Source organism: Seriola lalandi, unplaced genomic scaffold (genome assembly GCF_002814215.2).
Source record: "Seriola lalandi dorsalis isolate HSWRI2012SDOR001 ecotype SW California unplaced genomic scaffold, Sedor1 jcf7180002053686, whole genome shotgun sequence".
In the NCBI taxonomy this organism is placed as follows: Eukaryota; Metazoa; Chordata; class Actinopteri; order Carangiformes; family Carangidae; genus Seriola; species Seriola lalandi.
The window spans coordinates 411,547-426,574 of NW_019524239.1; the positions used below are offsets into that span (position 1 = coordinate 411,547).

At 39.4% G+C, this 15,028-nt stretch overlaps 2 protein-coding genes across 2 annotated transcripts in view; one reads left to right on the top strand and one right to left on the bottom strand.

Annotated features, from left to right (window-relative positions):
* Positions 1-3,687, top strand: part of LOC111651525 (keratin, type I cytoskeletal 18) — a 10,114-nt gene extending 6,427 nt beyond the window's left edge. Inside the window, exons 8-10 of the mRNA XM_023401490.2 lie at positions 872-1,089; positions 1,982-2,010; positions 3,077-3,687. Coding sequence (XP_023257258.1) covers positions 872-1,089; positions 1,982-2,010; positions 3,077-3,192 — 363 coding nt within the window. The 3' untranslated portion in view covers positions 3,193-3,687. The remainder of the gene's footprint in view (positions 1-871; positions 1,090-1,981; positions 2,011-3,076) is intronic.
* Positions 3,688-8,794: 5,107 nt separating this feature from the next.
* rbp4l (retinol binding protein 4, like) lies at positions 8,795-10,998 on the bottom strand. Its single transcript, XM_023401492.1, has 5 exons — positions 10,892-10,998; positions 10,276-10,393; positions 10,039-10,175; positions 9,485-9,597; positions 8,795-9,392 (listed from the first exon to the last, which is right to left on the bottom strand). Exons 2-5 carry the CDS (start codon positions 10,390-10,392, stop codon positions 9,169-9,171), a joined length of 591 nt encoding a protein of 196 aa, XP_023257260.1. The 5' UTR covers position 10,393; positions 10,892-10,998; the 3' UTR covers positions 8,795-9,168.
* Positions 10,999-15,028: the final 4,030 nt, after the last annotated feature.

Below are 15,028 nucleotides of genomic sequence, written 5' to 3' on the forward strand. Positions count from 1 at the left end.
TTGTATAAAATGGGATTGAGAATATTTGAACCTCTCTCAGAACTTTTCATTTTTTACCATCAAAGGCATGTCAGCTTTCTAATGAGTGATTTGAATGATAGATAGATACTTTATTTAACCACTAAACTGAGAAAATAATTACATTATACAATGCACAATAATACATTTGGAAGCTGTGAAAACAAAATCTAATACATCAAGCAGTGCAAATTCCATGATCATGAAAAAAACATGGTCACGAGTATTACCTTTTCACAAAGCCCCGATGAGTTACGGTGTTGTGTTAAGGAAAGGCAGGTTTTATAAGGGATTTGTCAAATAACAACACAGAAAAATCCTTTCAGACGCTCAGATTAAGTCTCAGGTAGACCTGTTTCTTAATTCATACATTTCCATGCTACTGTATCATCTGAGCGTCTGGGAAAAGTCGTTTTGTTTTGCTCTTTTGTAATCCTGTTTGACAGTCAACACATTCTCCCACGCCGCCAAGTCATGCAAGGACATAGTGGATTCAGTTGCTAAATTGTGTGGGGGTGAGTTTTGGGGGTGAGTTGGGTAATCATGTCTGAGCAATCTAGTGTTTGCTTTGGATGCCAAGGCCTTGTCACTTCACAGGTATTTGTTGATAATGGTTTAGGAAGTAATTTCAGAATCAGGAGATATTTTTGAGGTCTACTTTCCACTTGATAACACCTGTGGAAACAGGAGGAGGTTGAAAAGCTAGAACTTCTTTCCTTTCTTTTTTTTGTACATTTCTTGAACTGGACAACATTGAGCCACATTATAAAAAAACAAAACAATGGTAACATTAGACCCAGGGATACAGATACAGATGGCCAGCTCTCTTATTATTTTCCCTCCCTCTCCTCAGATAGCAGCACTGGAAGGTAACCTGGGTGAGACAGGTCAGAAATACTCCGGTGAGATGGAGCGGCTGCAAGCCACCCTGAGCCAGCTGGAGGAAGACCTCTCCCAGCTCAGGCTTGACATGCAGCGCACCAAGACCGACTACGAGCAGCTCCTCCGCATCAAGCAGAACCTGGAAATGGAGATCGCCACCTACAGGCGCCTGCTGGAGGGAGAGGAAACGTGAGCTTTCATCAATCTCATGAAGGAATGGGAGAGATTAAATATCTTAAATTGAAATGGGAATTCTAGTTTCATAAGAAATGAGGTCTTATTTTCATTGTTTTGACCTGGAGGTGTAATGATAACTTTGTATTCAAGGTAAATGCTGAAATGTGGGAGTTTTGTGGCATCACTAAATAGAAGACAAACTTCATACATCTCATCATCAATCTGTTTGTTGTAAATATCCATCATAGTTGATAGACCAAATTCCTTGTTGACATTTCACAAATTTGACCGTCCACACTTACTGTAGTCTTCCTATGCAAAAGGGGATTAATACCAACAATTTGGTTTCACTCACTTTTGCCTTTACCTCCAAACAAAATAGTTTAGTCGCCCTTTGTTGCTGTGATAACGTCAAGTTCCCAGATCTCAGCACAGTGTACAGAAACGACAAAAATACAAAACAAAAATAAGACCCAAGTGTCATAAAAGAGAATTTTTCTTCAGGGTTGGGGATTAAATGAGAAAATCAATACAAAATATTAAGCTACAGGCAGCAGCCCTTTAGCATAGCTTAGCACAAAGACTTGAAACAGAGTGAAACAGCTAGCCTGGCTCTGTCCAAAGGTGACAAAACTCCCCGTGAAACCATAACTTCTTGTGTTTACACTTCTGTTTCAGTACGTGAGTATGAATTTTTGATCTTTAGAGTTCAGCCGGCAGCTGCTGGCTCCAGCCTCATGTTTACTCATATGCTATGAGAATGGTATCGATCTTCTTCATCTAACTCTCCTCCATGAAGCCAAGAACAAGCATATTTCCCAAAATGCTGAAACATTCCTTTAAATGTGTTGCTCTTGTGTACAGGTCACCGTTGATTCTTAAATATTTTCTTTCTACCCCACAGAGTCAAAGAAGTTCCTCCTCCACCAAAAAGTGAGTCCTTGGATTTTGATTTTTATCTGATGACAGAGCATGAAGTCACCGTTTGTACGTCAGAACAACAGAAAGACCTAAGCATAGTATTATACAATAGTACAATAGAACAGCAAATACCGCAGTAGTGGTCATTTACTCATTTTGAATGCATCTTATCAGAGCCTCAAGGAAACATCAGGGAGGTAAAGAGAGACTGAAGTGATGATTAAATGATGAAGGAGATAAGCCGAGCAAATTGTTCACAAATGTTTATTTAACAGCTGCTGCATAATAGCCACACCTTTTTTGGATTCAGATGTGAATTTGAGACAGCGTCATGGTGAGACTGACAGACACACATATGTTCTTTCACACGCATCCGAGAGGCCCAGGACTAATGATAGTTTTATGAACTTCCAAACAATGCAAACACCACGAACAGCTCAGCTCCTATAGCAACAAAAGTGGGGCGTGAAAACATTTATCCCAATGTTGTAACTGCGTCTTAATCCGACTGACTCACGCAGGATTCACAAAGTGGAGGGTGTTTTGAGAATGTTCATCTTTGTCTCACAACATTAAAAGACCAAAGACAACACAGAGTCAAAGGCTGTAACTCTTGTGTCTTCGTGAGACACAAGAGTTGAAGAGTTAAAGCTGCTCCCAGTGAAAAACCACAGGGGTATTATGAATGAAAATGACTACGATGATCTCAGCTAATCTCATTTTTATTTCTCATCTCCCCTCACAATGTTTTTTCCTTCACCTTTCTCTTCTCAACTTTCTTCTCTTATCACGTCATCATATTTAATCTCTTCGAATCATATCTTTCTAATATTTTCTCTACCGTGTCTCATCATCTCCACATTATCCTCTCTTCTTTCTGCATCTCAGTTTGCACTGTCAGCTGTGTAAATCTTTTATTCATCTCATTGAAACTAGTCTTTTCTAATCTCATATATCTCTCATATAGATGTGTAATATATTGTTATCTATGTTATTTCAACTTAACTCATTCCAAATCATTTGTTTCTCATCTCATCTCATCTCATCTCATCTCATCCCATCTCTTTTCTCTGTGCAGAGGAGCCTGACGTTCGCACCAGGAAGATTGTGAAGGTGGTGACTCAGACGATGGTCAACGGCAAAGTGGTGGATGAGTCCAGTGAGGTGGAGCAGATTGAGGAGACCAAGAAATAGAAGAAGTTGGTGAAGATAAATAAAAAATTACAACCAAAATTAGCAGAACTCTGAGGGGAGAGAGAGAGATAGAGAGAGAGAGAGAGAGAGAGAGAGAGAGAGAGAGAGAGAGAGAGAGAGAGATGGGATCCATTACTTGATTATGAATGTTTTATGTTTTCAGAGAAGTTGGTTAACCAGTGACAAAGTGATTTTTTTTTTTCTTTCTGGAAAAAAATGGTACAAGCATAACCACAAACAGCTATGTCCTGTATTGCTGTAACTGCTGTAGCTATGCATGCTTATATCAATTTTGAATAGAGATATGTGTGTGAGAGGAACTTACTAACCAGTGCTTTAGCCTTATACTGTTTTACTAATAAATGTTGTGTACTCAACCAAAATATTTATTTCTTAGTGTGGTGAAGTTTACTGTAGTAAATGTAAGACATGCCTTTGCTTCTTAATCGTCTTTGCTGTTTTTGTGTTTGTACTCTTAATAAAAAGTTTCATTCATCAAGTGCCTGTTTAACTCTTTATTCTTACGTCACTCAGAATAAACATTTCATGGCTTTTAGACTGAATTCAACAAATGGCAACACACAGCGTGTCAGTGGTCTCAGTTCTTGGGCTGCTGCAACCTGACATTAGTTTTCTCGCTGTCTAGTTAGTTGCATAAACCTCTCTTGACTTTGACTCAAGCAAATGCTTGATATAATAAGCATATCACAGCAGCCTACTTTATTATGTTATATTACAAGTTGTGAAAAAGTGCGGGTGAAATAATACATTTGTTAATGTATTTCAAATTGTCTGAAAGTCTGTGCTGTACAACAGTATCAGTTTACATGTAGATACTTTGAGTTCAAAAATGATATTTAATTATATTTTCTACCATCAAGAAAATGAGCACTTACTCTGATTATCACATAACCCGTCAGTCATCAGGATGTCCAAGCCCACGCTTTCATGAATCATTAAAACTTCAAATGATAAAAGAGAGAAAAGAAAAAGGAAACACTGCAGATAAAAGTAGCTACAGTGATGAAAAATAGAAAGATGATACCTAAAGAAAATAGAGATGAAAAGGGGAGTGACAGTTGCCTTATAATTAGAGCTGTTGGTAATATGTCAAAACTTAGGTGGGGTTAGGTGTGAAGTAATGTCTGTGTCAGTCAGAGAACGTCTTTTCAGGTCTTTCATCACAGACATTCCTGACACAACGCTTCTAATATTGAGGTAAATAAGGGGGAAATTACTATAATGAGAGTTGTTAAATCATTCACTGAGAGGTGAGATGTATTTCTGCACTGGGTGATGTAACTGAGATTTGTGTGTCTGAGAAAACTTTAAGACAAATTATCCAGACACTGGCTGACACTGATTTATCTGTCAGGTGGTTACATGAGCTGAAAAAGCAGCAGACAGATAAAGATGTGGCTCTTTGTTGAGTCATTTTAGGATTTTTTTTCTCTGCACTGATAATCTTTTAATAAGCACGTCCTACCTGAGCGCACATTTTGTGTGTCATGACATATGAACCCCACTGTGACCTCTATCAGCCCTGTAATTTAAGGTCATGACCTTTTTGACTGGGATCACAGTATTTCAAAGATTCTCATGAACAAAAGTTAAAAGCGAGGAGGAAACCAAAGGAAAGTGACGAAAAAACAGGAAAGTCTCAATTTTAACTTCAAAATATAATGGCTTTATATGTAATGGCCCACATGCAAGACACCACATCCATGAGAATGAATTAGATAGCTTGGAAGGTTTCCACTGATGACAACTTTTTCAGGTTGTTCCTAAAGGTCCATCATCCATTTCATTCCATACGTACAGATCATTTGAGCCAGCAGGTTTTCACGATTTTCACATTTTTCTACAAACTCAAACACAATAGCACCAGTTATCTTTACTATCTTTTACCGCCCTACACCCTCTGTCCCTTTATCTATCTGCTAATGACGTGCTAAGGAATGGCTCCAACACGAATCCCTGCACTGTCAAAACACAGCAGAGGCGACCATCTACATGATAAATGTAAAGAATGTAACATTAAGCTAAACATTAAGCCAATAAAAATATTTCATGGTGCTTTGGATGGTGGCACTTAATGTGGACCCTGAAATACAGCCTCAGGTTATCCTAATGAGCACCTTGTTGCCCCCCCCCCCCAACTGTGATAAACCGACTGTTTGCAGAGCAGCTCGAGTCGGACGATTCAAAGAGTCGTAAAAAACAGAGACAGAAAGTCAGATGAGTCAAAGAGACAGGTGGTTAACAAAGTTAGCGAGCATTTCACAGGTAGATATTTGGACAAACAGACGAGACAGAGACTGTCTCGCACTACTGCCCTCTCATCATAATAATGGTTATTTAAACAATATACCTTTTACATCTTAGCCGGCTAACTGAATGACGTCTGACATAATGTATGGGTGTCGATGTTAGAAGATGAGAATGCCCTTTGTAAACCCTTTGAAGGAACTGTTTTCCTCAAGTGGAAAGTATTTGAATAATGAAAGATAAAATCAGAGACAGTTTTATCTCAGGTACTTACACTGCAAAAAAAAAAAATTCTTACCAGGTCCTGAAATTTACTTTAAACGAAATAATCTGCCAGTGAGAGTGACATGTTTGTCGTTAAGTTGTATTTTCATATCAGTTTGTGTCTGTTTGATGGCTGACAAATCAGTCCCGCTGTATGTTCTTCTCGTTACAGCAGATACACACAACCATTCCTGGAACAAAGGAACGTCACATTTCCCCTCACAGAGCACAGTGTGACGTTTCACTTTAGATCATGTGATGTCATCTGCCATCTATAGTCGGGAGCTGCTCAGTCAATGCACTACAAAGCCAGTAAAAGTTGGGGTTGCATAAAAAGATGAGAGTGAAGCATGAGACATAAAAATAAACACTCAAAACAAAAGCTAAAGTTTTTGCAGTTTCTGTGGCCAAGTGGTTTTCAAGCTTAGTGTTTAACATCCGACATGGTTTGACTGCACTCTAGTGGGCACATCCTAATATAGTAATTAACAAGAAATGTATTCAGTAAGTTTCATTTGTTTACCTTCATATGTAGTATATGAACACTGACGCTTTTTATATGAAGTAGAGAGATTAAACAGTAACATCCATGATTCTGCAGAGCCGGTTATTTCTGGTTGAATGCAGAGACATGACACTGTCATGTCAGTAAAACCTTTTTACCTCAGTGACTCCAAATGTCAAAAATGTGACAATACGAGAAGAAAGCCACTGGTTACATACAGTTAATGAATAACACAGGCTAGTAGAGTTGTTCTGTTTAGTTTGCATTTTGAGAATAACATAACTCTGGCAGACTTTCCAGACGTGTGAGTTTTGCATTGGAGCCTCACCAAACTCACGCAGATAAATCCACTTATGTTCTTACCTCAGGCTTGTAGCCTGTTTACGTGAAAACAGTCTGGGTTTTAACAGCAGGTTTGGCTCTGCAGTGAAGGCGAGACTGCATCACAAATGTAATATTTATATCTATATTACTTTTTCCACCCTCTTTCCATTTTACTTCCAAAGTGGTGCCTGTGTAGTGGTGAATGCTTTCAGGTAGCGTAGGACTTGTGAACACAACCCAGGGATGACTCCTCCCCCAGCCGACCCCCTCATCAGGGCCAGTTTATAAAGAGCACCTGCTGTGTGGCTGGAAGCATTGGCTGCAGGTAAGTGGTAAAAACAAACAAAAAAAAACATAATTTTACACCCATCAGTCACTTTGCCACTTACCTGCGATGCCTCTATTTTAGTGCTGCCTCCTCATACAGATGTAGACTGGTTCATCCATAGTGGGGCATTCATGCCCCATAGCAGAGGTGCATTAGCATTAGCTTTTCTTTTTCAGTGTAGCTGAGTGGTGCGAGGTTGGGAAGCTAGCCACCCCAGTTGAGGTCACCCACACTTCATGCATTTAAGTAAGTATTGTTAATCTTTAGTGAATTTCGAGTAAATCTTATGGTCTTGTGCTTCACCTTTAAGAAATCCATACATTAAATAAAATAGATTTATTCTTTGTTTCTTTTAATTCTCATTTGCCTTTTAATATAATCCTCCTTTTCAGCAGCTCCAGTCCTTGTTATTTCATATTTTTGTTTCTAATAAAATATTTTGTTTTCAAACACACGTTTCTGCTTTATCAGTAAATGACCCTGCGTCCTGGTATCCATTTAACAAACAGCTAAGGTTTAGAAATAGTAGCTGGCGTTGTTGGGCCCCTCTTACTACGTTCTTCCCCCGCACCTTACACTCTGTCAGAGTGATTTCATCCCTGTTTGCTTATTTGTCAACAGGATTACACAAACTTGGTGGAGGGATGTTGCATGAACCAGGGAAGAGCCCATTAAATATTGAGTCAGATCTGGATCAGTTATAGTGAATTTGAATAGAATAGAGAGAATAAAATACATTTGTTACATGAGAAGTCATGACAGAAGCATAAAACGTTGTTTGGGATTAGCTGTTTGATAATTACAGATGGTTTCATTTCCAGTAAGGCCAAAGAGCTGATCCCATCAGAGCTAAGCTTGCTTTGGCCAGGTGACCCTAACACACTGTCCTGCCAACCTGCGTATTCACTCTCAGGGAATTGGCTGTCACACAGGTCCATTGTACAACTGGGATGCTTTTTCCAAACACAATTCAAACATTTACTGCTGACATGTTTTCAAAATGCATGGTTCATGTTTCTATGATCTCACGAAAATGTTATGATTTTAAACTGACTGAGATAGGTATCGGTTTAATAATAACTGAGCTACATTTGTGATCAATTTTGGTGCATTAGGGTGAGATGTCAACAAAAGGACAACAATCTGATAAAAATTGACTCATGTAAATTATATTTCATGTAGTTTTAGTGAAAGATCACTATTGTATATGAAGAAAATGTCATCTCTCTGTTTTGTGTCTGAGAGTGTTACTTTTTATTTCCTCTGACATGTATGCTTCAGGAAACAAAACAGGTGTCTGTGTGAAGTCGGGTCATCAGGTGTATTATATTGATTTACAGCAAAGCTTGGCCATTATTGGCTTCAGCACATTGCTCTTCAGCTTGTTGCATAACAGGATTACACACCAGCTATAGAAACAAATCATCATCTCCATTAGTCTTTCTGCCTCTCTGGCTGTCTCTCACTGCTGAACTCATGAAGTACAATGACTGTGAAAGCCTTCTTGGTTCTCCTGTCCATTCCCTGACAACATTTCACCTATTTAGTTAATGAAACTGGACTATTTCGGCATCAAATTGCTGCATTTTCTAACGCATTAGCATAGTTAGCGAGACGTGGCTTCAGAAGGCTCCTGACATGATCCCTGACCCGTGGAGCACACTAAGTGAGTTGGCATAATAGGACTAAGGGCTCGAAACATCAGACCACCAGTAAGCCCATTACTGCTCAGTGCGTATTGTGTAGGGTTTGGCTGCATTTTCCTCGGGCTTAGGAGGGATCACAGTCACATACATGGTCAAAGTGCAACATGTTCTCAAGCCTGAACAGGTGACCAATAAGTGAATTTGTACTTACATACAAACAGCACACTATAGCTTTGTTACAGAACAAAAAAAGACAAAATCCCAATAAACTGTTTAGAAAAATATTTTTTTATTTATTTTACTTTTCACATTCACTCAAAACACCAGAGCAACAGTGACTTTTTCCTTGGACAAACAATAACAACATGAGAGATCAAGGAGGAAATGGATTTTTAAAAAAACAGATGCAATTCTTGGAAATCTTGAAATCCTGGTTGGACATGTGCAGGTTTTTATCCTCGCTTCACTTTTTTTTTTCCTCCTCTCAGTCTTTCTGTTACATTTTTTTTATATGTCTCTCACTCTCATATACACAACATATCTCTGACATTCACTCTCTCATTCCCCCTGTTCTTGCTTTCCAGCCACCAAGACTGCAGCTAGCTGGCACGCTCTCCTGCTCCCCTCGCTCTGCTTCCTCTTTAGCAGGCTCCGGACTGCAGGACGGGTTGAAACTCTCCGGCCATGCAGATTTCCTCCTGTTTCTGACGCACAATGCGCTGAATGGCGGGGGGCAGGCCACGGGGGTTCCTGGAGAAGACAAGGGCGTAGCCATCTTCACAGCTGCCATCGTCTTTCAGGGTGCGGCAGGCGTAGGTGATGGCGTAGTTGTCGTAGTCAGTGTCGATCACCCAGTAGTTGTCACCTGGTTAGATGGAAAAGGGAGACGTTAGAGTGAAAAGCAATGAGAGTATGTATGTATGCATGTATGAATGTGTGTATGTGTGCACAGCTGACCTCCACTGGACAGGTAGCTGGCCAGTCCCTGGTAGTTCATGAACATCTTGCCGGGGGTGGTAGGGTCGGGGACTGAGTACTGGGCAGCCATGTCAGCACACACGACCCAGAAGCTGCAGCATGATGAAACAAACATAGTTTTTAGTCATGAGCATTTGAGTTCATATGTCCTGTGTTTGTAAAAGTGCTTTCAAGCCAACATTCCTGTGTAAAATCCCATCTCTTCAAACTGCATTTCTTCCTAATCCTTCATAATCCAGGGAAAACCCAACTTGTAGCTAATGCTGTTCAGAATGTGCTTCTGGAAAATTATACCTGCGTCTATCTTAAATCTTAGGGTGGACCTTGGGCAGAACCTGAGCACCTCTCTTGACCTCTGACCCTGGAAACTGAGTATTTGAGCTGCCCTCACCTCCCCCAGTTTTTAAAGAGTCAAGAAACTGACCCTTTACCCTAACCTGAGGGGCGTTTAAAGTGGGGTGAGACCAGCAGGTTTTGCTTTGGTTAGAGGGAGTTAGAGTGTTTTTAACTGATGTAAAGCGGGGGCCACTTACCCAAACAGAGTTACACGTCCCTTGGAGGAGGCAGTCATGGAGCCGTCGTCATCGATGGTGTATTCGGCTGAGATGTTGTCCTGCAGGAACAGGCCCTCTGGATCTTTCTTTTGCAGCGCGTACCACTTCCCTGCATACTGCAATGGGAAGCAATGGAGCAAGAAAGTTAGAAGTTGTTTTAAACTCTCTCTGAAAACACATGCTGTTTGTGCATATGTGTGTTTTGAATTAACTCACCCTCTTGGGGTCAAAGTCCTCCTTGACTGAGAAGCTGTCAACGACACAGGAGGCAGACAGACAGCGTTCTACGCAGGACACCAGGACCAGAAGCAGGGCCAGCTTAGAGGATCCCATTCTGTAATGACCAGAACAGAATCATGAAGAAGAGTCAGGACCAGGGGAACAGTGGGATTATTGACTACCAGATTGTTGAATACAAATTTGAATATAATTTTCATTGTTTGAAACCAAACATTGCATGTTTGGGTCTCAGTCCACCAACAGCTGATATATACAAATATTATAAATGCACCATCAATATATTGAAGCATATAACATGAGATAAAGAAAACAGTAGCACTACAGCATGTGACAAATCTCAAGTTATGCTGGAGAAATACAATGCAGTCTAAAAACGAATTCTGTGATAAATTGGCAAATCCAAAAATGTAACTTCAGGTAAATAGACAGCGATATTTCCTCAGACACCAAGTTCATACAGTATCATGAGTATCTGACGGAACATCAGGAACACAATCTCACACTTTCTGATGATTACTTCTGACAAAACAGAAAGAAATCCCAAAACTAGAGGGTGAATTGTCTTAAAAATTGTAAAATTTCAGTTTCTTACCTGTTTTGAGTCAAAGTAGCAACGGTGATTAAAATTGTAGTGCTGTTCGTGGTTATCAACCAGATTGAGTCTGGTGTCAGACGTTGCCTTTATATACACACTCCACAGACAAGCTTATGGCTGATTTTCATTGCTTGGAACTAAATAAGGTGCTTAAATCTAGAGGTAATCCTGTTGGGTTGAAATCCTTACTGTAATCTGGCTTCTATGTTCAAACCTGCCCAAGACTGTAAAACAATTAGACCTTTATGTAACTGACTAGAAGCACAATAAAACAAGCACACACGCACACCAGAGCTGACAAATAAACTGTATTAGCACGTGCTCAAAATACAGACCACAAGAGAAGAGACATTTTTGAGGTTTGTTGTCTGATGTCTAACTTATGAAGAAATACATGAACATTCACACATACTGAGTGCACCACTGCAGATAACAGAAAGTATCCGCGTCACAAATATACAGATGAAGTGATTTTTTTTAAATTAGATGCCACGATACCAACATTCACTCAACTACATGTGACAGTTTCAGATAAAATAACAAAAGGGATCTTCAGTGTTATATTTTGCAATTTATAGTGCAGCCATTTCTGAAGACAAAACATATTAAAAAATATGAAGTTGATTTCAAGAGAAAGTTTCTGATACAAGCCACTGCCAGTTGACCACAACGGTACGAATGGTACTAATCCCTCTGTGAAACTAGACTTGAAAAACTTCCACGCCTGTGTAGGATCAAGAAAAAAAGAAGCTTAAATGCTGCGAAATTGTTTATTTACATTTGAATTTTCCTGACATGGCATTTCTTGGCAAACAGCTATTCAGTCAGTAATTACACCTTCAGAGATTCAGCACATGCGCCGAGACTGCACGATTCACAGTCAGAGAACATCACCTGAAAGATTTAAATGATGCATGCAACATATCAATATTAACTTATGTTATGGTGTAGCTGTAAAAACAATCTCATCTTACATGAGGAGTTATGAGTTCACTACATGCACATTGTTGCTCACGTCCAACAGAACTATTTACAGTGATTTACTGCAGAAATGCTCACAATAAGAAAAAAGTCTATGACAAGGTGTAATGAAGGAGAGCTGAATTTAAAAAAACAGTTTAAATCAAAATTATGAATATTACTAACAATATAAAAATGTACAGCATTTCCACATGTAGCCTACACACACACACACACACACACACACACACACACACACACGCAGACATACACTGCAACCATGAACCTCTAGTGTATATGGTTAATGTATTTGGTAAATTCAGTTTGATATAAATAACATGATACCTGTTATTTGAGAGACTAAAAAGAACTGAACTACTATTATTTTATCTTCTTTTGGTTGAGCAATCAATCTGTAATCCTGTGAGGAACAGTCGGTAAGCATGTCTAAATTTCTCCAAATAATGGGATGATCAGCTAATAATAACAGCAACACTCATAATACAGTTAGATAAGGGCTTATACACACTATACTGTGTTTGAGAAGGATTTCGGCACAAAAAAGAACACGCTCTCTTAAATGTCATGGCAAAAGGAGAAGTGGGACTCATTGTAACTACAACTTTTCATGTACGCGGTCTTGCACCTACACACAGACTCTCTGTGGTGAACCACAAGACTCTCATTTCCTGGATTAACCCTGGTCACATGAGATTACCGCTGTCATAATATATGACGTAATGATACCTATAGTCTTCTCCAAGTGTAGGTTTTTACTGCTATTATATATTTTTGCTTAATTAAAGTTTTAATCTTTTACTTTTATACACAAAATAGAATAATTAGATGACCACTACAGTCTCACACCACACTAATAGTTAACAGTCTCCTCATTTAGGATACAGACAAGCCAGTGAAGACAAGACAATCTATTTTTTCCACCGACTGTGCTGCTCAGTGCAATAATCCTACTTGTGTTGCCTGAAATGGATCATCGACAGAAATAGACTTACTATACACCTTTATATAGCTAGACTGATTTTACAATTAATTCCATTGATTAAATTTTGGATGTTAATGTGGGAGCATATAGAAATACCACTCCTCTATTTTTCAATACTTTACGTAAAACTAGTATATTCATTTGTACCAAGGTTATGAAATGGACCACAGAAATTAGTACTGTGAATGAGTAGAATTATATGAGGACTTGATGATAAAAGTTCTACACAGACAAAGTCATTCTGTGACCCGTCTGTTGTTGAGTCCATTTACTGGAAACAAATGAGAGATTGATGAAGGAGTACTTCTACTGATCCTGATATAAATTAACCTCTGATCTGACGATGTCTGTGAGCCCAAACATGGCTTCATCAACAGACCATTTCAGCAGGCCTCAGGTCACGACCATCAGCTGATTTTGATTGGCTGGTAACCAGGATAGACCCGGGGCAAAGCTAAGAGGATGATTACACCCTCTGTTGATCTTCATGACTACTGTGTTTATATCTGTTGAAGTACTGTCACGTTCAGCGACTGGGCAAACCTCCTCTGCCTAAAACCTTAAGCTTGTACTGAGCATGCCACTCACAAACCATGGAGATATTTCCTGGTATCTGGGGTTGTGACCCCGTGTTTGGCATGTGTGAAAGGAAGAATATCATATTTTACAGTGTATTTCCACCAGGCCAGAGCTTCCTTCTGTTTCGAGTCATTGAACAGATCCATTACTTTGTATCGATAACTTTCACACTAATTGTTTCCATTTGCTCAATTGTTTCTGTGATGTAACCCTTGTACTGCCAGCCCTAACAAAGGCAGAAAATACCCCCCAAAATGATAAAAACTACCAGGAGAGTAGGCAGGGATGCCAGTTATCATTATTATTCTGTGCATGCCACAAACTTCCTAGGAGACATCTAATCAATCAAAAGTCAAAACACCCACATGAACCAGAGGTGTGTGAGGACATTCATGGGTACAGCTTCTAAGATATGGGTCTGCCGCCATCCTGTGGTGCATGTCAGCATTGCAACTAATAAGAGGTCTATTATTGTCATGTCCCGCCCTACGTTAGGTTGTGTATTTCTGTTTCATTTTTGGAGTTCACTTCCTGTTTTATTTTGGTGTGTGTATAACCTCTCCTCTCGTTCCAGATTTCCACTTCCTGCCATCATGTGTTTCCCGCTCCTGTGATTGTCGACCCCGCCCCTAATGTGTTGCACCTGTGTCTCATTGTCTTCCCGTCCTCTGCGTGCTCCAATTCGTCTTTTTTCTTAGTAACAAAAGTTCCAGCAATCTCTCCGTGTCCTACCTGGTGTGTTTTTGACCCGTTTAGTTTTTTGACCAGTAGTTTAGCCTTAGCCGATTGGATTTGTCTGCCTGTTCTTATTGATGACCCTGTGTATCGACCGTGCCTGAATTGAAGACCCTGACTTTGATCGCTGTCTGTTGAGTCGTGCATTGTGAGTCCTTAGCCTGTGGCCCTGTCCCTTATGTACAGTGGTAGTACACAGTCCTGACTACATAATTACCTACTGTAATCACTAAATCCAAGTTGGCTTATTGTAGGTTTGGCCTCTTGTTAAAAATACCCTCATGTTCATACGTGCAATCAAACATTTGATGTAATTGTTCCTGTCGTCTATACTGATCATCTTCTACTGCCAATCCAGTTTTTTTTTTTTAACAGTATAATCATTAGGAATGGATCACGCCACTGGCAGTCTGGACAGGAGGATCACTTACAGTATTCAAGAACAGTTTCAGAGTACAGATGGGCCTGTTAGCACTGATTTTGGAACAAATGTGAATTAATCTTTAATGACCCATATGACTTCTATTTGGGAGAGTAAAATGTGTGATGGATGAGTGACAATAAGCAGCCAATGATCACTGATTACACTTTGAAAAGTATTCAGTGTAAACAAACTAACCAAACATATTCAGCATGAATAAGTCAAACATTTACATTAACTCACCGTAATCATTATGGTATAAAGCAGGTTGTTAAAAAATTTATCTAGGATGTGCATTTTTCAAAATTGCCAGTGTTAATAAGGTTTTAGGTGGAGAGATCAATCTTGTCAATAAGTGAAATGTCTGTAAAGACATGTAATTTTTGCACATCAAATACATGTCTATTTTAGCCAGTAAAAATAGCAATGTTGGACT

Coding starts and splice junctions, on each gene's coding strand:
- rbp4l (XM_023401492.1), bottom strand. CDS start 10,392: ATGGGATCCTCTAAGCTGGCCCTGCTTCTGGTCCTGGTGTCCTGCGTA. Junction 10,176..10,275: donor AGGACTTTGACCCCAAGAGG/GTGAGTTAATTC, acceptor TTCCCATTGCAG/TATGCAGGGAAGTGGTACGC. Junction 9,393..9,484: donor CAGCTACCTGTCCAGTGGAG/GTCAGCTGTGCA, acceptor CCATCTAACCAG/GTGACAACTACTGGGTGATC.